The following is a 24,610-nucleotide window of genomic DNA, read 5'->3' on the forward strand; positions in this document are numbered from 1 at the left end:
CAGCTAACCAGATTCTCATGTCATCAGGCAAAGTGCTAAGGGCTTGATCCCTTACCAAAAGGTCACCCAGCCCTTCAAAAGTGGTGACCTGGCATCCACTCACCCAGCTATGAAAATAAGTGCTCAGTTTAACAACATATTCACGTACATTTTCATCTGCCTTACATCTATGCTCACAAAACTTTTTTTCCTATACATTTCAGGTGTTAGCTTAAAACATTCTAATAAATGTCTTTTTTACAGCAGTATAATCGTCAGTGTTATGCATTTTTGCTAAAGACGTTACAGCTTTACTGTGGAGTAAGGGGGTCAGGAACCGTACCCAGAGCCCTTGGTCAACTTCATACTGTTTACATACTCGCTCAAACATATGAATGAAGCTATCAAAATTATCCCCCTCTTTAAACTTTAGAAGAAATTTACTGACCTTTTGTGCTTCTGGGGTCCAGTTACTCCATTCCCCATTACCTCCATGACTCTGGCGATGAGTCAGCTTTTCCCTCTCAAGCCTCTTCTGTCGCTCATTTTCCTCAGCTTGTAGACTCCTCATTCTTTCAGCTGCCTCTAGTTCCATACGCCTGGCCTGCAACTCAAGTCTCTTTAGCTCCAGCTGGATTTTTAAGCCCACTGCAGAAAGGTTGAGCTGTCCATTCTCCAAGGATATTGTATCTCCACTGTCAGTCCGATTGTCCTCCAGGCTGCTGTTTTCTGATGTAGCTGTAACCAAGGCTGCAATCAGGTCTGCTTTAGTCAGGTTTCCATGCACCATTCCCCTAGCCTGGCACATCTCCGCCAGCTGGCTCCTTGTCAGCTTTCCATACTCTTCTGCTGACATGCTGCCTGCTCACCCTGACTAACACTAAGCTAACAAAACAAATAAACAATTGTGATCTGAACTCTGAGTATACATTGCATGGCTGTTTTAGAGGACAAAACACTTTTAGAGATCACTGTACATAAGCTACAGGAATTTGCTCTACCTACACCACTACAAGCCAATTAGTTTGTGAAGTAGATCCCACCACTACCAAACACTTGTGACGACCGTGCCCTGGCCCAGCAATCAGGGAGCTTCAATCCTCACCACTAACACCAGGGAGGTTGTCTCATAGAAGAGGAAAGGATAACTAATACACACAGTAAAGTACAATTTCCCTTAAGTGCACACAGAGATCAGAGTCAGTCTGGGGCTGGCTGCTCCCTTGCTCACCAGATCCCTAATAAGACTCCCCACTGGCACAGCTATAGGGTCCATGTCTCAGCCTAACTGGGCAAGCTAAAACCTCCAGTATCCTCTCTGTCCAACCAGTGCTTCATGTCCCTGCCAAGTAGCTGATATAACACACACACACTTTGAGATAAGTATTTATACAACTTTTCAGACACTCCTGGGAAAGGCTGACACAGCTGTGCCCCTTTACCCAGACTATACAGTAGTAATTAATGCCACCACCCAGTTAATAATATAAGCTATTAAAAGGCCCTTAAAAGGTTGTCCAATTATTACTGTGCAATATTATTATCCATTGGTAATGTGACTATACAGTCTAAGGCTTATCAGAATGGCCTATTACAATAAACACTATATAAATATGCAATGTACTCTAGAGCTTATATCTACCCAAACCAGCCACAGGTAGAAGGTTTTAAAAATATTTAATAATAAATAATTAAAACACAAGACAAAACTACTACACCACAGAGATATCTAAGAGTTCAGAGATCACACAGAAACTTAAAATAATACAGTAGGACAGGTCTGATTTCAAAGGAAAATACCTAATTAATCTTCACTAGCTTTAACTATTCCTACAAGAAATCACAGTACTAAAAACTTACATGTGAGAATAAGCAGAGTGGTGGTAAATTGGATATCAAGATCAAAATGTTTCTGGTCTCTTGTGAGAAATAGTATTTAAACATTACCAACAAATATGTCTCTGGGTCCCCCCCAGATTACATCATTTTTGATACGTAGGTTTTCCCAGTATTCATATTGCATCATCTTGACACCTGCTCTGAGTTCCCAGGCTAATAGAAACTTCATTTACATTATTTAGCAAGCTAACACCTGCACAGGAGAATGCAATACTAAAAGGCATTTCATATATACACTCTGACAATTAGTCCTTAGTTAACACAATAGACAGAATGTCTTCAGCCAGCCTGACCGGAACCAACTTTAAAGATCAAAGAATGTCATAAAATCATTTCAATTTCAAAAGACAAATTTGAAAGGCTTGACTTAGTTTTTCTTTACAGCAAGGGGGTAATGTTGTAAAAATCTTGAAATTCGCATTTTATAGTGTTTTCTTTACACTCAAGAAACATGCCTGTATTTTACATTTATTACCAAGAAAACATGCCTGTATTTTACATTTATTTACAAATGCCAGAATTAGATATCAAATTCTATTTGACTAGGCTGGCAGCCTTCGTCCATCTCTCCCCAATCGTCACAGAGTGAATCTGTAATATTACAGAAATACCCCAATGCCAAATAAAAAAATATTTTGTTTCAAATATAGTTTAGAAATTGTTCGAGTTCAAAAGCATTACAATTATTGCTCCTTGTGTCTTAGAAATGTTCAGTAATATCCATTCCTGAACATCTGGATGTTTTTCCAACCCAGTAACTTTCATATTTGCATCTAACTAAATGGATGACATTTGTTTATTACCAGTTTATAAGCTGTATATTAAGTGTCCCTCCTGACTAGGGGGAGGGGGTAGGGAGGTAGAAAGTTTGAATGCTATACTGACACAAAAAATAGGTATTTTATTAAATATGTACTTCTAGCAGTTAACACATCTACATGGAACTGTCATATTACAAGGAATATGCACATTAACAAATATAAAATATATTGTTTTATGTTTCATCTGCACTTTAATTTTTTTTTAATGTCATTTAGTTTAGGCTTCTGCAAAGACTTTATTTATGTATTTATTTGAATTTATTTACTGGGGTAGGGAACACTGATTAGTTCTGACCAATTTCAGTCTCAGTCAGGGATCAAAAACTTCCAGATATACAAAACAGACAAGCATGCAGTAATATGTAAATGACAATAAAACAGTTCCATGGTACAGTAGTGCTTTGAACACATATTTATTGACATTTGTTAACCAGGTTTGTCCAACTGGGCTTGTGGCCCATTTTCAGTGGAGACCCAAGGAGAAAAGCTCCAGTGGTACATTTTTAAACATGTACAATTTTAAACAATATTGATATAATAGCAGTTATAGCAAAAAATATTCACATATGTTGGGTTACATGCATAAAGTTAAACTTGCATTAAAAAGAAGCTAAGTGACATAATTTTACATTGATATAGTTCAATAGGTCAACAATAAAAAAATTTTGTTTGTATAAAATTATGCAAATGCATAGTAAACACATTGGAGAGGGAGGTATAATGAGGTACTAAGTATGGTCCTTTTGAGGGTACATAAAGGGAAGAAAGACTAGGTGGGATCATGGCAAGGGCAGGTTCTGGAATTGAGAAAATAAGCTTTTAGTTCATTTTTAAAGTGTGAGGTGTGGGAGATTGAACACAAGTCAAGGGGAAGTTTGTTCCAAGCATGGGCAATGGAGCGTTTGTAGAGTAGTTTGCCTACTGACCTCTTTGGGTGGTAGATATCAAGTAATTGTTGGTTAGAAGTATGGAGGGTCCAGGATGGGCTGTAGATGGAGATTAAGGAAGATAGAGATGGACAGAAGGAGGTTTTATAAAGAATAGAGTGTAGCATATGAAATTGTAAAATAGCAGAAATTGGGGAAGTTCAAGCCATTGAAGAGAGTTTAAAGAAATGCAGTGATGTGTGCTATATGGGGAGTTAGCAATGAATAAATAAATCTAATGTATAATTTATGTATAATTAGTAAATCTAATGTAATAATTTACAATGTACAGTAGACAGTCGATTATCCAAACTAAATGGGACCTAGGGTTGTTTGGATAATCAAATTGTTTGGATAATCAAACATATAATTGAAGCTGATAAAAAAAACTTCTAAAATCTTGCTTTTTCTGCATGCTGGAATACACTTTTCAACCATTCAGTGATTCCAGTGGACAATAAAGAATATTTTTCACACACGAGCTGGCTATAAGCTCAAGAAACATCCTCAGGCAAATACGTATAATAATTACATATTCAGACTTTATGATTTTTTTCCTACCCGAAAACTTTGGAAGGCTGGTTCTGATAACTGACGTTTTTGATAATCGACGTAAGGATAATCGACTCTCTGCTGTATACAAAAGTTTCAAAACATTTGAGAAATTAGAGTAAAATAAATCAGAGATGTGAAAAGGCCCAAAGGATCTTAGTGAGTCAGAGTGGAGAAGATTTGTAGTAGACTTAAGTGATGTGATCCGACAGGTAACAGGTACATTCTGCTTGCTTAACTAAATGTGATTTTAGTAGAGGATGGAACGTAGAATAAGAGGCTTTAATTTCAGGTGGGTGGGACTCCCAAAATACGGGCCTGAAAATCTGAGAATGTATAGTTAGAGGTAATGTAGCTCGGAGTGTCCGATTTGTGTTTTAATGTCTGAGTGGTTCACGTTTCTTAGGGTGCATGTAGTGTTATATCTTAGTTTTGAGGTTAAAGGAGGGAGAGTATTTCCATGTAGGAGTTTGAACAGTTGTCATCATAGGAGCTGCTCTCCAGTTAACTAGGACCAGTTTGTCTTTTTTAGTGTTATACAGTGGTGATAATTTATTGAGCAATGTGTAACAAATCTACATATTTTGTTTTCTAGGGTTTAAATAGCGAATATACTTCCATGTATATATTATATAATAAATACCCACATCACCATGTTGCTTTTTAGTACAGATGCTCTCACTATAAAAGAGGTAAAGAGACTCAAATGTAAATAAATAAATAACGCTTTCCTGGTTTTCTTTCATGCTTTTACTTAAATATGGCATTACTGTTTATTGTATTCCTTATGTCCGACTTGTTCCATAATTCTTTATCTGAAAAGAGGATATCAATCTGTTGTAACCAGCAGGTCTAACGGCACAGGCATCAGGACTGCTCCACAGATAAATCTCTGCCAGGCTTCCAGGAACTCTCTGCCTTTCCCATCATGCACAATGCATGCTACACTCTCCAGTACTGACTTTTTGTGATGTGTCAGTAGAAAAATGTCCTAGGCAGCCTTTTGGCTTAATTTTTGGGAAGCTTACTGATTTATGAGTATTCAGTCCATTGTCTATCCTTGCTCCACCTTACTTCTTTCATCATGATAAAGTGCATTCCATTCCACTATTTGTTTTTCTTTTGGAAGGCAGTCTTTCCTTTATTGTTATTAGGTCTAGGCCCATAGCCTTGTAATGCCCCACCCTATATGCAGCATGCCTGTGGACAGCCTCTTCCACACATGAAAGGATGACTCTTACTTTGATTAGGTGAGGCTCATAATACTTCAATGTTCTCTTTGTCAGAAATTCAACCAAGATAGACAGATCAGATGTCATGAAAAATAACAGGCATACATTTTATCTCATTCACTGGTGCCACATTAGCATGGTATTGGTGTCAAGTGACATGGTTCCCACATTTTTCTACCTGCTGACAATTTGCCAGCGTTGCTATGTCACCGATATCTAGCTTGCTTGTACCACAGCTTTACATGATGACTCCTCTGGTATTAGCTTTCCCATTGCTGGCACTGAGGCTGGGGGTCCTGACACCATAACAGTGGTCTATATAATATATTGCTTCCTTGATGCTGACCCTTCTTTCCAGCACTCATGATCTTAATGCCGAGAGGTCATGTATCGTTGATCTTTGCTCAAAACAAGGACATTTAGGTCCTTCAAAAACATTCACAACATCATCAAGATTCCTCTGGCCTTCAGAAGTCCTCCTCGTCTAGGTCTCTTGCTAAAAGGGTCTACTTCTCGTCTACTTATGAACCCCCTGCAAAGACATCCAAGACCACTCTAACACAACCAAAGCATACTGAGTCCTCTTGTATTTACCCACAGATGACTGGAATGACAAAGAAAGTGTTAAGTCACTTCCATCCCACCCTGAAGGTCCCATATTTGGTAAGTACCTCCAGTAAATATATCAGAAAGGTGTCTGAGAGCTGACTCCATAGCCTCTCCACAGTCCTTCAGGGTGCCATGGATGTTCTGAATAATACCAACAAGTTTGCTTCTGAGATCCTTGACACAGTGGGCCCAATACCCAAGAAGGTGGACTGTGTTTTCTGGACCTATGGGAAATATTCATTTTAGGCAGAGACCTTAAACCAGACACTATAGTCTCTACAAGAGCCCTAAAAAGGCTCCAACTCCTCACAGCCAGCTGTCCATCCTCCAAACAGGGAGTCACAAGTTATGGATGTTCCTTTCTGGCATGCTACTTTTAAGAGTGCTGAATTAACTTCCAAATATGGAGTATTTCCAGTGGGATACAGCTGAAGAAATGCACCAAGCACTGAAGGGATTGCTGAATAGGTCCATGAAAGAAAAAGTTAGGACTCGGGCCTGAACCTCTTCTAGTATGAGCGGGTTCATGATCCATGTTCTGTATGATGCAGCTGAGTTAGCTGCTCAGGCTGCAGGATTTGGTGCTGCTTTACGCTAGCACTCCGGGTTCTGCATAACAAAATTTTGCCAACAACACTAAGGTGACCTTAGTCTCCAGGATTAAATGCAGTCCTTTGGAAGTCTGAAACATTCCTTTGGAAGTCTCGAAGCTAGGAGGGAAAAAAATGATAAAAATCGGAAAGGTTTTATTTAATCGCATTTTAAGAGGAGAAGTACCAACATCCTTGAAGAAAGTGCTGGTAGCTGCACTATCTAAAGAGTATAAAGAGCCATCAGATCAGTTCATACAGGCCCATTTCAATACTAAATCATGAGTATAAAGTGTTTGTGTCTAGAATGGCTAAAAGAATGGCAAAACTGATGCCAAAATTGATAGATATGGATAAGTTTGGTTTAGTGTACGGGAGGCAAATATTTGACAACATAAACAAAACAGCGATGATCCACAGGGAAGCCGAATGTAAGAAAATGTCACTGTTGCTGGTGGGTCTTGATGCGGAGAAAGTATTTGACAGAGTAAGCTGGAATTTTATGAACAGAGTAATGGAAGCATTTGTATTCCCTGATAACAGTATAAGATTGCTTAGTAGGATATATGATGGATCAGAGGTGCAAATTAAAGTGGGTGGAGTCCTCTCTGACAATCTCTGCTTGAGAACAGGAACCAAGAAGGGGTGTCCTCTCTCCCCTTTGTTATTTGCATTATATTAAGAACCACTGGCAAAGAAAACAAGAGACTCGTAAATTCAAGGATATAATCGGTATGGTATTCAAGAAAAGCTGGCTCTGTTTGCAGATGACATTATTTTACACCAGACAAAAACAGAAAGAGACATTACAGTGTTGTGAAACATACTGAGACAATTTCAACCATTTCCAATATACAAAATTAATGAAGGAGAAACAAAAGCAACAGCAGTAAGTTATGTACCCACATACGAACTGTTTCAGCGATATCCATATGTATGGGGACATGATAAAATGAAGGATTTAGGAGTAGGGATTAAAATGATTCTGGTGTGGCAGCTACGGATATGTGGGAAGCAACTAAACAAATACACAAACACTGAGAAAATGGAAGCTCTGTTATATGGATATGGATATTAAGATACAAGCAGTTAAAATGTTTTAATCCCTTTAGTCTTATACACTCGTCAGGCATATTTTTATCAACCAGAGGAGAAGTTGTGGATAGCAATTAATAAAGAGCTGAAGGAATTTATTTGGGAAGGGAAGACTGCAAGAGTCAAGTGGGATAAGGTTATTCTTCCAGCAGAACAGGGTGGATTACTCACGTTGAGGGGGTATTTCAGAGCAGCACAGTTAAGGCTCCTATACATAGCACAAGCAGAAAACTATAATTCAAACTAGAAAGACATGATGATGAAATAGGGGAGCAGCTCAAGAAACAAGGAGAGACTGGGATTTTGGATGCAGACCTTTAAGGAGAACAACAATAATCATACATTTTATTTATTTATTTATTTATATTTGTTGACTGGGAGAGTCCGAATGGACACAGGTCCATTTTCAGCAGAGGCCTGGGGAATAAAGCTCCACATTAAATATTACTTGCATTATACAGTTAAAAAACATAGCATTTAAATATAGACATTAGTCCAGCTGAGGACATAAGACAAGAATAAAACAGATGTAAAACAGCTGTAGAATATAGTACAATTTTAAAATATGGTGACATATTCTAAACATGGTTACAAATGTAGTTGAGATTCATCAGTGAACAATTGATACAATCTGTTTTTGAGGTACATAACAGTCATTAGCAGTTGTTGCTGCAAGAAGTTAGTATTATGTGGTAGGTAGCAGAGAACACATGTAGCCAAGCTTGCTAAGAGTAGGTTATTAGGGGGCCAAGAGAGGTAGTGGGTGGGTGGAGTGGATGGTATTGGGGGGGCAGGGAGTTGCAAGGGCATATCTGGCAAGTTTTTAAGTGTGATTTTAGTAAGGATTTGAAGTGGGTGCAAGAAGTTAAAGAGGTAATTGAGGATGGGAGGGAGTTTCAGAGTTTGGCTATAGTGCAGGAGAATAATGCTTCTCCAGCAGAGTTATTGGCTCTTGTGACCTGTAGGAGTTTTAAGTGGCTGGATCTGAGTGGTCTCATGGTTATGTAGGGATGGAGTAGATTCTGGAGGGATGGGACTTTTAGTGGTTGGTTTATTAGTTTGTGGGCGAGTGTGAGTTGGTACCATTGAAGGAGGATGGGGAGCTCTAGCCAGCCCAGTTCTGCTAGTGAGAGACAGTGGTGAGTATGGTAGGAAGCCCCTGTGGTGAATTTGGTGATTTTGTTGTAGCAGGTTTGAGCGTATTTAGGTCGCATTGTCTAAGGTTAGTAAATATTGGAGAGGCGTAGAGTAGGGTAGAGACAAGATGAGAATTTGCTACCGAAATTTTAGCTACTTTGGTAAGTAGCTGCTGATTTCTATATAATGCTCCTAGTTTTTTGTGCACTTTTTTAATGGTCATGGAAATGCGAATGTCAAAGTTCAGTTTATTGTCTATTTCTACTCATAGTAATTTGGTGTGTTCTGTAGGATGGATGGTGGTGGTGTCTTTTGCTGTGATGTTAAAGTGAGAGCTGTCTAGGGTAAGTTTGGTGGGTTGTAAGATTAGTAATTTTGTTTTGTTTGGGTTGAGTATTAGTTGGGCATTGGATAACCACGTTTCAATAGAAGAAAATGCTTCCTGTGTGAATTTTTGTGGTTCAGGTAGGAAGTGGCCTGTGCAGATGATGGCTGAGTCATCTCTGTATTGCATGAGTGTGCCATGTGTTGTGGCTGAGGCTAGATTATTGGTGAAAATAGAGAAGAGTAGGGGTCCCAGGATGGACCCTTGGAGAACCCCTATGGAGACTGGTAGTTGGGAGGACAGGTCATCCTGCCAAACAATTGCTTGTTGGAGGTCAGATAGGTAACTCTGAAACCAGTTGATGACTGGTAGAGAGAAGGATAGGTTATTCAGAAGAGAGATGAGTTGTTTGTGTGGGGCCATGTCAAAAGCTTTAGAGAGGTGTAGGAAGGTAGCTGAGGAGAGATAACCTGCATTTTTATTTTGTAGGATAGTGTTAGAGAAAGAGAGTAAGGCGGTGGTGGCGCTATGGTTAGGTCGGAAACCATGTTGTGTGTTGGAGAGGAGGTTGTTAGCAAGGAGGTGATCTCTAGTATTTTGGAGAGTGGCAAGAGAATAGCTATGGGGCGGGAATTGGTTAGATCTGTGGTGGGGCCTCCTTTGTGTAGAGGAATTATGTGTGAGACTTTCCATAGTGTGGGAACATAACTTTCTGACAGAGATCTGTTAACCAAGAGTGATACGGGGTAGGCTAGAGCATCAGCTGCAAGTTGAATGTATTCACCTGGGAGGTTGTCTGCTGCTAATCTGGTGGTTTTAAGTTTAGTTAGTAGTTGTTTTATTTTGGAGGTAGGAACAGGAGAGAAAAAGAAGCTAGTGGGGAGATTGTTAGTTGTAGTTGATGGTGTAGGTTTATGGGGGGGGGGGTTGTGTTGTCTAGGTAGTGATAGTACGGTTTGTATGAAGTGATTGTTGAAAGAGGTAGCAATATTTTCAGAGGAGTGAGTTAAGTTAGGAGTGGGTGTACTTACTTTACCTGGGTGGAGGATGGAGTTTATTGAGGACCAAAATTGTTTGGGGTTATGTTGGGAGGAGGTAAGGGCAGACTGATAGTATTGGATTTTGTCCTGTTTTATAATTTTTTTGGTTCTATTGCGTGGTTCTAGGAATTTTTGCTTAGTAGAGGGAGATTTGGTTTTGCGCCAGTTGTCCTAGGCTTTATCCCTGCTTTTCATTTCAGACTTGGTGTTTTTTTGTAGCCATGGGGATGGTTGGGCTCTAGTTCAGGAACGTCTTATGGGGGTGTGGTAACTAAGGATGCTTAGGAATGTTTTATTAAAGTAGTCAACTGCGTCATCTAGTCTGAGGTATTTTAGAGGTTGCCAGTTACAGTCTTTTAGGGATGAGCTGAATGAGGGAGGGTTGAAGTTAGTTTTTTTGCGTATTTGATGGTAGATGATGGGTTTCGCTTTATAAAGGTGTTTTCTTAGAAGAAAGGTTGGGGAGTAATCACTGAGGCTGTCAGATAAGCAGCCTGCTATATATGACTAGGGGCACTTATTGACTAGCATCCAATCAAGGGTAGTGTGTTTGTTGGAGTTATTTATCCTAGTAGGTGACTGGACTAGTTGGGTGAAGCCATGAAGGTTTACATGATGGGTTGGGTGGTTGCTAGAGCAGTACTGCCAGTCAGTGTTGAAGTCTCCTAGAATTAAAGTTTCTTGGGGTAGGTGGTGGGTAGTCCGGCTGAGGAGGTTTTCAAGTGGAGGGAAGTTTTGGCCAGGTGGGAAGCAGCAACCTATTATGTTTAGGGTTTTATTTTGGTTTATTTTAAGGTTGGTATATATTATTTCTTCCTTACCTATTTGGGAAGCCGCTAACTTTAAGATCTGCATGTCTAGATGCTGCTTAAATATTATAGCTATACCACCTCCTTTTTTGTTTAGTCGGTCTACTCTTAGTATATTGTAACCGGTAGGGAGGATTTGCTCATTAGTAATGTGTGGTTTTTACCATGTTTCTGTAAGGATCACTACATCAGAGGAGTAGAAGTCTATGGTGGCATGGAATTCATGCACCTTGTTGCATATACTTCTAATATTTAGGCTTATCAGAAGGAGGTCGGTTGGCTTTCTACTGGCTGTGATTTGGGAGAAGATGTGGTTTGTAGTCTGATTATGAGGGGAGGGGTTGGAGATTGAGGGACCAGGATTGGGATGGATGTCTCCACTGAGTGCTAGGTTGGATATGGATGAGATTATTAATTTTATCAATTTCTGTATATGCTTGCTTATAAGGGATGTTTTTTGATTGTGTTCTCTGGGTGATAGGTATGGTGGTAGGGTTATGTTAGGTTGTGGGGTTGTTTTTAGTTTAGGGATTGTGGTCTGTAGTCTATATAGAGGGTGTATTGGGAAGGTTGTTGACCTGATGAGAGAGTAGTAGAGTAGAGGTGGGATATGAGTGGTGGTGTGTGTGGTGGTACAGTGGTAGTGGTTGAGTGTGGGAATGGTCGAGGTTTGGTAAGATGTGATGTATGCAAGGGGTGTGCATGCAGTGAGTATAGGTATGGTGTGCTTGTACATATTAGCTGAGTAGGAGGGATAGTAGTGAGAAGCTGTAGGAGGAAGCATAGGTGTAGTGATGTTATAGGATGTTTGAAGGGTGGGAGTGGTTACTGTTTGTAATAAAGGTAGGACCACTGGGGGTGGGTGGAAATTGGGGGCAGGGAGGGGAGCGTAGCGGGCAATAGATGAAGGAAGACTGACTATCAGTAGGTTTATAGGTTATAATGAAAAGGGCTGGCCCTGATTAGGCTGCAATTGTTCTTGTGGGGAAGGGGAGGATCAGAATAGACCAGAAAAGTGGTGGATAGCCAATAGTATGATGAAAAGGGCTGGCTCTGATTTCACAGATATGTAAGTCTACAGAAACAATAAGAAAAGGCAGTATGTACTCTGACTTGCTTGTTTTGCATATCTGTCTTACTGAAATAAAATAAGCCAATTTTACCAAGGAGTTATGTGGAAATTAGGAAGACAAGAATTTATAAGAGAAAAGGTTAGTAGAAGTAGAAAAACAGCACAGCATATAAACAGTACAGCATATAAAGACAGATTGCAGTTAGAAGTACAGAATGGGGGGGCAGCTAATGTTCTGAAACAATAAGGAAATCAGTAGGTACTTTGGACTTACTTGTTTTGCATACCTTTCTTTTGAAATAAAATAAACACTTGTAACCAGGAGTATGTGGGATTTAGAAAGACCACAAGTTATAGGAGAAAGGGTTTAGTAATACTTGAAGAACCTGCAGCAGGGCTTTCAAATAGTTGAAACAGCTAGCAAAGGGAGACTGCTGTTAGGAAGTACAGTATGGGGAGGGGGCAAGCTAACGTCCGTGATGGAGTGGTTTACTTAAAAATAGAAATTAAACAAGGGCTAGCAATTAATTTTGTCTGGAGGATAAAACATACTTTTTGTATATTTTATATTATATTTATAAAGAAGAATAAGGTCTGAACACACCTGAAGAAGCGTAGTATAGCTACGTGAGAGCGCTTGTGTGTTCTTGTTTTCAATAAAGAAGCTTTTATCTCTAGTGACTATTTCCGTGTGGTGACTCCAGTGGATTTAGTGCTATCAGAATAAGGTCTTCTAAGAACTAAGCCAACATGGGAATGGAGAAAGAGATTCTGCTGACAGGGATGACTGCAATTAAGGATACAGGCAATAGGCAACTGGCAAAGGAACCAAGGTACTGGGAGCAAATAACTCGTGAGGGAAGGATGATAGATGGGAAGACGCCAAGAATTTATTTGAACTGTAGGTTAGAGATTGGCTTCCCTATCAAGGATTGATATCAGAGTATATGCAAAGAGAAATAAATAGGGGGGTCCTAAATGAAAGACCAGCACTGGTAGAGTTTGTAGTAGAATCTAGAACAGAAGTTGCCATTAAAAAAGGAATAATTAGTATAGTATATAAAATATTGCATGACTATAGGAATCAATCAGAGGCGGTTAGAAAGGATTAGGAAGAGAGATTAGAAAAGCAATTCACAAAGAAACAATGAGGGATACAGGTATATCTTCCAAATATGCAACAAAAGCTAGAAGATTTCGGATGTTTGTGTGGAAGAGCTTACATAGATATTTTTATACCCCAAGCAGACTTCAAAGAATTTTCCCTGAGGTAGACAGCAAATGGAGGTGTGATAGGGCAGAAAGAGGTAACTGGGAGCATATTTTCTGGGGGTGTAAGAGTTGGTACACTTTAAAGATTCCTTGCAGACTGCTCTGTCGTCGATGTGGGGTGAGCAAGTTAGAGTGACTAGGGAAATTATTTTTTTGAACTATAATATACTCGGAATTGCCTAGACATAGTAAGGACTTGCTGAGTCTAATTATGATGGCTGCCAAAAAAGCAATTACTAGAAAATAGAAATCAATGTCTAAACCAAGTATACTAGAAGCAACAGAGATAAAACAACTGGAACTTGGATCTTTAGAAAAGGATTGGAGCAAATTACGTAGGAAGAAATGGGAACTGCGGGATTAATACATGCAGAGGAGGAACAAGGTTTAAAAGAAGGTAGGATCTGAATGAGGTATTTAATGTTTGACTGAGATTGACTGGATTTATTGTAAGTGATGTATAATGTTTGCAGCTACAGTTGTGTCGCATGGTTTGTAATGTACAACGTTTGCAACTGAGATTGTGTCACTATGGTTTATTGTCATTTATATAACTGCAACATGGCTTATGTCATTCATGATAATTTAATAAAGATGTTTCTTTTAAAAAAAAAAAAAGCACTAAGATGACCTTCTTTGACTGCCCATTTCAGGTACCATCTGTTTGGAAAAGAAGTTCAACAGCACCTAGAAACATGGAGATAGCTGAAGAGATGCACCAAACGCTGAAGGAATTGCTGAATATCCGATTCTTCCACTGCCTTGATGATTGGCTTCTCATTGCATATCGATTAGGTACATGACAAGTCCATTCCTGTTGCGGGTGCCAAATTCCATCCACAACATAATTACTTCAGAAGAATGCAAAACAGGCAATGAAAGATGCTATTCTGTTGAGGCAGACAGCAGAAGGAATAACAAATGGAGGTTACTAGAAAAAGGTAATCTCTCCAGTCCAACTTCCCGCAGAGTTGCGACCCCAAATGCAAGAGTCCTCAGTCTTCTGTGGTTGGCTTTGGTAAACCTACAGGTAGGCAGATGAAATCCTGAAGGCTTGCCTGACCTGCACACTCCAGAGGCAGTCAGGATTAAGTTTTCACAACAGTTGTCTGCTTAGAAGATTGTAGATCATAACTTTTATTGCCCCATCAGCCTCTCTTCTTATCCTTCCACGCATTCTACTATATCAGAAACAAGCAACATATAAGGAGGTGCAAATTCTTTTGAAAAATGAACCACCCAAGAGGTCCCACCCAACCAAAATGGCTTAGAATATTATTCTAGATATTTGCCTAGCTGCTAAAGAAAGCAAAAGGTCTGTTTTGGTATCAAAGAAAACAAAAGCCCTCAAGCCCATGATGACATAATTTTAATTGTCCCAAAAGAAACATTTTGGATAGTCATTGTGCAGATCATTCTTCCTGTCTGTCAAGACACTAACTGTGCTCTTTGAACCCTAAGATAAGTACCTCTGTATTACAGTTACTCAGAAGTCTAAGTGTCATCTGCATTTCTCAGTCACAGTCATTTCTTATTAATTCAGTACTCTTCCACTTGCGGTCACCTGTGCACCAGGGTGTTCATCCAGTGCAGGACTTTAGCTACAGCTCACTACAGACTCCAGGAATCCAAGGTCCTCCTCGGCCTCGAGAACTGGGTTCTTGCTGCACCCCCCCCCCCATGAAAGATGAGGTACAGAACAGAAAGCACTGCTCAAACTGCTTTATTTTCTGGGGACAAAGGCAACCCTCACAAAGTCACATGTCTATCTAGTTCAAAATCTAGTATTATATCATTTGCTGTGTAAAGACAGTCCTTTTCAGGCCTTCTTGCCCCAGGGGCAGGTAACTTCCTCTGTAGGTAAGTGGCGGTAGCATCCATTCTCTTGTCATAGTCTATCATAGCAATCACATGGTCCCAAAAACCAAAGGCATTATGGCAGCTTCAGTTTTCATTGTACCTTACGCAAAGTAGACTGTCTGTGTCCTGTGGTATCATTGTCTTACCTCAAACCTACAACTCCACGCCCCAAACCTAAAATCCCTGATCATTCCCTAACCTTAAAACTCCACTGCCAACCCCCCCAACTCTCCTCATGCTCCCTAAATCTAAAACTCCCTTCCTGCTCCCTAAACCTAAAGTCCCCAATCATTGGCGAACCCTAAACTCCCCTACTACCCACCCACTCCCTAACCCTAAAATTCCCCCGATCCCTAAACCTAAACCCCTTTCCTGCTCTCTAACAATAAAGCTTCCATTTGCTCCCTAGCCCTAAACCCCCCTCCTGCTGCCTAAGCCTAGAACTCTCCCCTGAGCCTAGATGACACTCTCGTTCACTGCCTGAAACCTTATTCTGTGCACCCACCCCCCTCACCCCCTCTCATTCCCTCTGCGCCAATGCCACACTTACCTGCTTGAACTCAGTTACTGTCTTCAGGTGAGATGTAGCAGCTCCAATCTTTCCATGCAGCTGCCCCTCTTTGAATAATCCACAGCACTGAAGAACCATGTTCCCAAGGGTGTCTGAACAACATGGGTTGAACTTGGCTAGGCTTCCCCTGGGGCTGTTAGCCTAGTAACCTCCTATGATCCTACGATCCCTGTACCTTCAAAGTAGCCTGCACAAGATACACTGTCATACCTTCAAAGTAGCCTGCACAAGTAACACTGTCAAATGTGGTGTGGAAGCAATGCACAGAGATGCTATAATAGAGGGTGTGTGTGTGTTTGCTGTTCTATTCGAAATGTCTCCCAAGGTTTGCACAGGCATGTAACAATACAAAGATACATTTTGTACATGTCCCCCCTATTCCCCACTAAACTACTAAAGATCCTTCGGGTGACTCTTCCAACCTCCTCTCCTATCCTCTATTAACAGCTGTCTCCTTTGCATATTGCTTGATAATGGAGGTAGATCTGCACTGGTCAGATATCCTAAGTGCTTGGCAGGAAGAGTCTTTTAGCTACTCGGGCTAAGGCTGGGGGAGTACAAATTCAGCAGAAGGTCAGGTGACAAAGCAACCCTCCTCCGCATGGTATTTAATCCATGTTCCAGCATTACAAATGTACCTGTCACCTGCATCATCATGTTGGCTGGCAACAATGGCAAAGATGTGACAAAATTTGCAGATGTCAAATTCATAGTGAAGCCTGAGACAGTATCACTCATTACTTGCCCTCACCACATCTGCGGAAGGTGGAATGACAAAAGACATCGGCGACTGTGATACATTAAAAATGAAACAAGAAAGTGTATGAACATTAGCAAAAAAAGGAGTGAAATGCTATGGCATCAGACATAAATACGTATGTGTGATACCTAGAATCCAGAAGAAATGAGAATAGCAGGGCCACCAAATGAGAATGGCAGGGCCACCAAGCAGCTGTCAGTGTAAAGTTGCAGCATTGGCAGTAGTGCTGATGTTCAGACAGCAGGCCCAGCTTTCAGATATAACTGTTTTTCTATTAGGTGTTGTGAAATACAGCTAGTTCTAGTACTCACTGACTGATATATATCCAGAAAAGTTTAACAGATTGATGACAAGCCATAGAATGTGAACGCAATAACTAGTTGGAAGGGATACTTTTTATCTTTTATTCTTCAGTACCCCTTTCCAGACCTACCTTGCAATTTTTCCACCAGTACTTCCGTTTCAGTTTTGCTGCGCTGCTTTCAAACTGTGAGGCACCTGCCTGCAATGCGTCAGCTCTGTCATCCAGTTCTGAGAGCTTTTGGTCTCTCTCCAGGACCTTGTCCACGTTCACTCGCATAATGTCCACCACCTACAAAAGAGGAAACGATAAGAAAATTATTTGGGGAACTATGCTGGAATGCAGAGATGCACATTTGATACTAAAAGAAACAGCTTTTAGTATCAGATACTAAAAAAAAACAGCACTCTTGCTTAACAAATGTGAATAAACATGACATCTTTATGTAATAAAAAACAAAATAAAGATTAAAACCATTGAGGTCTTTATATAAAAACACCGGCACAATGGGCTTTATTTTCAAAGGGTAACAAAATGTTTATTTATATGATTCAGTGTGATTTTTAAAATATCTGTGTGCAACATTTGTGATGTTGGAATTTATAATGGTAGTGCACTGAGTATATATAGATCCCATGAGTTTTGCACTTATCTATGACCTTTGCTAAAGTCTTAGCAAGAGACACCACGTCCCATACTAAATAATGAGCATCCTCCAGACCCCCAGAACAGAAAATTCAAGTCACCAGCCCATGTGAATACCATATACCCGAGAACTAATTAATTGTCTTACCAGAGACCTACAGCATTCGCGTAGCTTCCCAGCATTTCTGAGGTATTGTATTTATAACACAAACAAAACGTGTCAAACCAATATCACAATGCAAGAGAAATGCACAGTCACACAATAAATAAGGTCCCAAAATACACATTTACGACTGATACAAACGTAACAACAACAGAAACAAAATGAAGTACAGTACAGTACAGACACTATAAGAGCATGTGATAGATGTCACAAAGACGCAGTATAAAATCATTAACTCCAACCACACATTCAGGTGTACAGATATACAATATGCTGTAACATATGCATACATACACACATGCATGCAATCGTGCACACTCGCACGCACACACAAGAAGACAGATAAGTACCGTGTCTTTCTTATCTGGCTGCATGGACTTCTGGGATTTTACCCCCAAAAACAGTTTACTAAGTTAACACAGCATTTTTTTTTTCACTTTTTAGCACTGCATCATACCTCTCAACCTCTTAGCACCAGAATTTTGGACCGAGCCAAAAATAAGGGGGGACAAATGCCCAAAATCAGGGGCAGATATTAAATATTGCTTTTATAAACTTAGAAAGGTTAATCGACTAATAGGCTTTGTATTAGCATGTATTTTCTGAAGGACATGGAGCCTAAAACTCAAATGTCTGTCATTATTTAGTGACTTCAATCCATGATGATTTGCTTGAAAACCAGAAATATTATGAGGAGTAGACAAAAAATATAAAGTAAAATTCTGGACAGCTGGAAAAGTTCTGGACAGTTGACAGTATGCAACATGATGTTTCTAGGGGTTTACCTTTATGTGTGCGTATTGCACAAGGGCAAACAGCAATTGTCCGAAAGGCCATTTGCAAAGTTTGCAAACGCCGAAAGGAAAAAGGTTTGAATGTGCAATGAGCAAATGCACAGTGACATTCGCACATTGCATCTTCGGCATTTTGGATCGGATTGCACTATAGTGGGGATTGGAAAATGGTCCCTTTCCCCACTGTAGTGCGATCTTGGAGTTAGAATATTAAAGTAGAGGGGGTGTATGGGTGGTGCAGGGGCTTCCCTCCCTGCTTTACACTTCATTAGATTTTGTTTCGATACTTATGTTCGAAAATCAGCAAATCTGCTTTTCAATTTGCTGATTTTCGAACATGTAAAATTGTCGCTGTTATGACTTTCGTGGTTTCGATTCGCTCATATGAACAATCGCATCAGTGTGATTTGGTTTTGTAAAGGTAAACCATTTCTAGGCTATAATGATCAACAGCAACCTCATTCTTCTGCAAATAGATATTTTCTCACTACAAAACCGATTGAAACCTAACAATAAAATGAGGTATACTGCAACCATGTCCATGCAAGAATTTTTTGTTGTAATATTTACTTTTAATGCAGCCATTAACACTACTGTCTCATGGTGTTTAGTTCCCTGCTTTCATTCTTGGCTGGTTTGTCTTCTCAGTGGCGTATGAATATTTTCCTTATGGTTAAGTGGGATTCTATCATGGTCTCTGATTTTGTCCCACATTCTAAAGACATGCAGACAGATGGATTAATGAGGTTCAATCGGCAAAAGGTGCTCACGGGAATGTAGATGTACGTGTGGCACCATGAAGGAACAGCATTCCATTCTGAGATGGTTCCTGCCCTATATCTGTTATTTGCTTGTATAGGCTGCTACCCTGATAACCCTAAACTAGATCAAAGTTAGTTAGATGTTTATTTTCTCTTGCATGTAGTAGGATGACTCGACTATGAAAATTTTTTTTGTTTTTTTAAGTATGTTTTTACTAAAAGCAGCTCCAAAGTGAAAGCAACATCTCACTGAATGCTAAAACTCTAGTTATTTTAGGCCAGCTTTGAATTTTTTCTTATCTTTAAAGAAACACATTGAAAATAAGACCTCATGACATTTTAAAGAGACTTAATGAAGTGACCAAGATACAGTATTCATGGAACCCAGCAATATCAATGCAAGCTTTTAGTGCCATTAAACAAGCTCCTAGACACACCCCTTAGAAATAATTTAAAACCACTCCCTCAGCCTAGCAGTACACAAAGTCAAGAGTTTTCCTAAAAATGAAACCTACAGATGCACCTTTCAACAACGCTGCTCAAGATTTGTGAGCAAAGAAAAAAATAAATAATAGAGAGGCAAAGGCCTAAAATCATTAACAATTTTAAGTGCTGTTCTAACTCATTTAAAGACGTAAAAGACTAACAGGCTTACTATCCACATCTGTTTTCTAAAAATAAGAACTGTGAAACTCTAGTGTCAGAAATTACTATTACTATTATTATTATTATACACAAACAGACAGTGTCTTCAAACTATGGCATCAAATCCTGCAAGCAGGTCTAACCAAACAGTGTAGGAGACAGAAAAGCTGAACGTGTATGCTGCCAATCATGAGTGGACAGATGATCCGCTGTGGCGACCCCTAACTGGGAAAAAGCTGAAAGAAGAAGAAGACGTCTGGTTGACTTACCTATATAGGAGGCTGTGCGTGGTTTACAGGTGGCAGGATGGACTGTGTGGGTGCTGTTGCAGGTTGCAAAACACTGACATTTGGATTCCTTACCACTTGCGGGATGGATACAAATATTGTCTTTATTTATAACATCACAACAACTACAGCTATGGCAAGGCATAGTTTGAGTCTTATTTAAACTTAATTTCTCTAGTACTCATGTCTTTGTAACATAATTTCTGTTTAAGGCTAGCTGAATTCCTATAGGAAAAACTAGGTGATCGGCCATTAATAGGATGTAGCTCAGGTAGAGACCTTAAAATACACCAATTGTTGTTAATAATATTTCTAATCTGAGGTGTATTTATATTATAAGTTGTAACATAACATATTTTGTTTATATTCCTGTTAGATCTTTCTGTATTATTTGGCTGTAAGTTGTTGTGATGTTATGAATAAAGATAGTATTTTTATCCATCCAGTAGATGGTAAGGAATTTGGATTTCGGTGTTTTGCGGCTTGCAACGGTGCCCATGTGGTCTATCTTGCGGCCTGTAAATTGTGTACAGCTGCTTGTATAGGTAAGTCAACTAGACATCTGGGATGGAATTGTTGAGCATGGATCTGACACACGGAGAAATGTCGTGGCTAATTCCCTAGAAAAACATGCCAATGATTAGATGTGGTAATCCATTAAGTACAGAAGAAGTAATTAGGGACCTGGGGACCCAAGTTGATAGCAATCTCTCATTTGACAACCACGTGGCCAAAGTGGTTAGAAAAACATTTTATATAGCCCACCTAATCATGAAGGGATTCACATCTAGATCAGGGGAGGTCATCGTGCCTCTTTACTCATCCCTCATCAGGCCCATAATTGAGTACAATGCTCCTTTTGGGATGTACCTTACCAGACACCTGCAGCAACTGGAAAGACCCCAAAAGTACCTCACCAAGAGGATCAAAGGGCTCAAACAGATGCCATATGCTGCCCGGTTAAAGAAACTCCAGCTCTACTCAGTGGCATACTGCCTGTTCAGAGGCGATCTGTGCCTGACGTATAAAGCCATGTCCAACCCGGAATTAATGGACATGCTGCACCTCAGAAAATCCAAATCCCATTGAGCTACGCGCTCGAGAGACTTGAACCTTAGCACTGAAATAAATAGGACATGCTGGAGGGACAGATTCATAACCCAGAGGCTCCCTTCACTCTGGAATAAAATCGCAGTCCGGGTTAGGCAGAGTCCCTCATTGACTCTCTTCAAGAGGAATCTTGATGAGTGGATGGGAGATCGTAGGTTTACCCCAGGTATCACTTCTGTGTCACTGTTAGACAGAGGCACAGTATACTAACCTCAAAAAAGGGCATAGCAAAATAAATTTAAAATGGGTGGCGAAAGCCAAACACATTCTGGCTAGGCTTATAAATGCCCTAGGGCAGGTAGCCTAGTATGAACCTATGAACCTATGAACCTATAACTCAAGGCGTAACATACATTTTACTACCTGGTAGCTCACACACAGGTCGTGGGTAACAAACATTTGTGAAATAAAACAGTTATTGAAGCAACTCCTCCACAAAGTGTCATTTGCACTTGTGATAAGAGTGTAGCTCGAAGAACAGATGACAATGCCAGACTGGAAGAAGAAGACTGAAATGGTACACTCTGGATCGGAGAAAGAGGTGAAATCAACATGTTGTAATTGTCAGATGCCACCAAATAGCTGCATTTTCTTCCTTTGTTGCTTCTCGGAAGATCGGAAGATCCAAATGTGAAGTTATATATGAATATTGTATTCGCTTGCTCCCCAAATGGATACGCAGTCATATACACCCCCCCCCCGTGCAAAATAGAGCATGCAATTACAAACAGCCTCCACCAGGTGGAACCCCTCACTCTCTCCGACATAATTAACAGCTACTCATGAGTGGTAACCTAGTCTGAGCCATCCAGTTGTCCATTACTAAATAATACTTTCCAGTCTTTCACACTACACTTCCTCCTTCTCATAATCCATCTTCTATCAATAAAAAAAGGGAAAAAAACGTTGAATTGTGTGGAATATGCTGTATCCTATGCTTTCTGCAGTGTGTTATTATATTGTATATTATCCTGGTATCCTATTGTTCTGATCTTTGACTTTTTTGTACCCTATAGTTATATTAGTTGGATCTTTTCCTCCACTGTGAATAGGTTCTGTCCAATTAGAGCTTCCAGATTAAGAAGAGCGGATAGATAGACTGACAGACACACAGACATATATGTAGATAGATATGTCAATGTCACTCCCCAGCTAGCTCCCAGCAACAGAAGTATTTTTTTTTTGTCTTTTGTTCCTGTGAACATCAAGTCACTGCTGTGGGCAGCTATAACCGATTTATTACCTTTTCTGAGGCAATTTGACAGCCGTACAACAGCCATTTTGCAAGAACCAATAAGAAATGATTTTTTATTATGCTGTACATTTTTCCTTTTCATAGGTTCTTAGCTGAATACTAGGCTAACTGTGCTGAGGGGCCATTTTAAGCCTACCCAATAACACAAGATCATAATTGAACCCTATACCATGTGTTTATCAGGCAAAGACCTTAACCATTATAATAAACTCATCCCTTTTGGAGCATGCCCACTCGAGATCCAAGGGAAGACATGCAGTGGGCTGCTGCAAAGAGTGTCACACACTTCCATGAGTGACATAGCCATCAAATACCTTGCCTTCCGGAGTGTCACACAGTTGGCGACTTGCTTGCAAAAATCATCTCAATTGGATCTCAAGTCTCCATTGGGGATTTTAGCACAGACAGTGCACCCAGGGTGTGTCTATTGTGCACTCAACCCCTTCCCCCTGAGAGAGGTACTAGCACTACCTCATTTCTCCAGCCTCCCACTGGATCATCCATTGTCTAGGCATACTTCTCAGCTGTCCAAATTTTCACAGAATGTCTAGATTCTTGCTAAACATTTTTGGTTTGTCCTTCATAATATTTGTGGTTTTCTCTCAAATCATTGAGGACTGAAGTCACTAAATATTTATGTATATTTAAGTTTCAGACTTCGTATCAAACAGAAAATGCATGTTAATACAAAATGTATTATTGTAACAACTGTCTAACTTTATAAGGTAAATATTTAAAATCCTTCCCTTATTTTGGTCCTTTATCCCGCCATTATTTTTAGCTTTGTTCAGATTTCTTCAGTTAGAGGTATGTGCCCAGGTCACCGGATAAATCCAGGCTGCATGGGGCATGGTAACTGAGCTACCTGCTGGGACACATTTTTAAACCACTAGTCACCAGGAAAAATGAATTACTACTTACTTCATTGCTAATTATCAGGGGAAAACCTACAAAAGTTGTTAATCTGAGAGCCAGTACTAATGTTACCAAAAATGCTGTTTTTAATTATTTTTGGTGCTCTTCCACTTAGTCATTATCAGGTTCACATCCTCTACTGGTCAATTAATTCCCCTGACCCCGTAGCATCTTTGGTTATGTGAGTAGAAAGAGAGAGAGAGAGACAGGGATCGTGACTGACATCCATCAAACAGTGAGAGACAGAAGGTTTTGTGCTTCTAATGCTCTGAAAATAACTGGAAGGCACACTACAATACCTACTATCCTGGGCACACCTGCAATCCTAGCTAGACTGTGTGTGTAGTCTTCAAAAGGCTTGTGTTCCCCCTCTCCTCATGTCTTTAGTGAGGGAGCTGCATGTCTTGGCTTTCTCACAGATGGTGCTTCTTTGGCAGAACTTCACCAGCTCACCTGCTCTGAGATTAGGGAGCCCTTATCAGCTGTTCACTCCTATCCCTCCACACTGATTCCATTGGTTCTTGCAACACCAGAGGCACTAATCGAACTCAGGACATCTGAAAGTGTACTCAAGGCCAAAGCTTCAATATTGTAGTCATGGCTCATTGTTACCAAGGATACAGCAAACACTGGCAGTATGGGACAAAAGCCCTGAGGGAGCTAGGAATCAGAATTACATTCAACTTTAAAGGACATGTGTAGAAATATCTTTACTAATGAGAGGTACCTGGACATGCAACAGATTTCCATTAGCAGAAACAGCTACATTGACAGGTCGGTGATAACAGAGAATGATTGGAACAACATATACAGATTAATCAAATGGCAGTTAGTGCAGAGGATTAATGTGATGAGCTGCTTCCTGTAAGTCCAGGGTACAGGGTTTGACTCCTTCCACTTCCATTTGCCTTCTGTTTGACTGTAAGCAAGTCACTTAACCAGAGAACATTCCTAGGTCTACCCTGAAAAACTCACTTGTGTCAAGTGAGCTTAGCTTATAAATAAATGAATACAATTAAAAAAGTCTAATGTGGGACTCAAATTTGTACATAGCCAGTAAACATTTGCAATAGAAGTCCCTCATTTACTAATTTCTGGGTGCTCATTTAAAATTCTCGTGTTGAAAAGGCTCTGCATTTCTTTCCTCAGGACAAGAATGCAGGCTGGAGATTACCTGAAGCTAAT

The 24,610-nt window shown here is 40.0% G+C and overlaps 1 protein-coding gene across 1 annotated transcript in view; it reads right to left on the reverse strand.

Annotated features, from left to right (window-relative positions):
- Positions 1-24,610, reverse strand: part of VAMP1 (vesicle associated membrane protein 1) — a 215,514-nt gene that overhangs the window by 88,692 nt on the left and 102,212 nt on the right. Inside the window, exon 3 of the mRNA XM_044079566.1 lies at positions 16,983-17,141. Coding sequence (XP_043935501.1) covers positions 16,983-17,141 — 159 coding nt within the window. The remainder of the gene's footprint in view (positions 1-16,982; positions 17,142-24,610) is intronic.

This window comes from Protopterus annectens, chromosome 8.part0, assembly GCF_019279795.1.
Source record: "Protopterus annectens isolate FY-2018-M chromosome 8.part0, PAN1.0, whole genome shotgun sequence".
Lineage (NCBI taxonomy): Eukaryota > Metazoa > Chordata > Ceratodontiformes > Protopteridae > Protopterus > Protopterus annectens.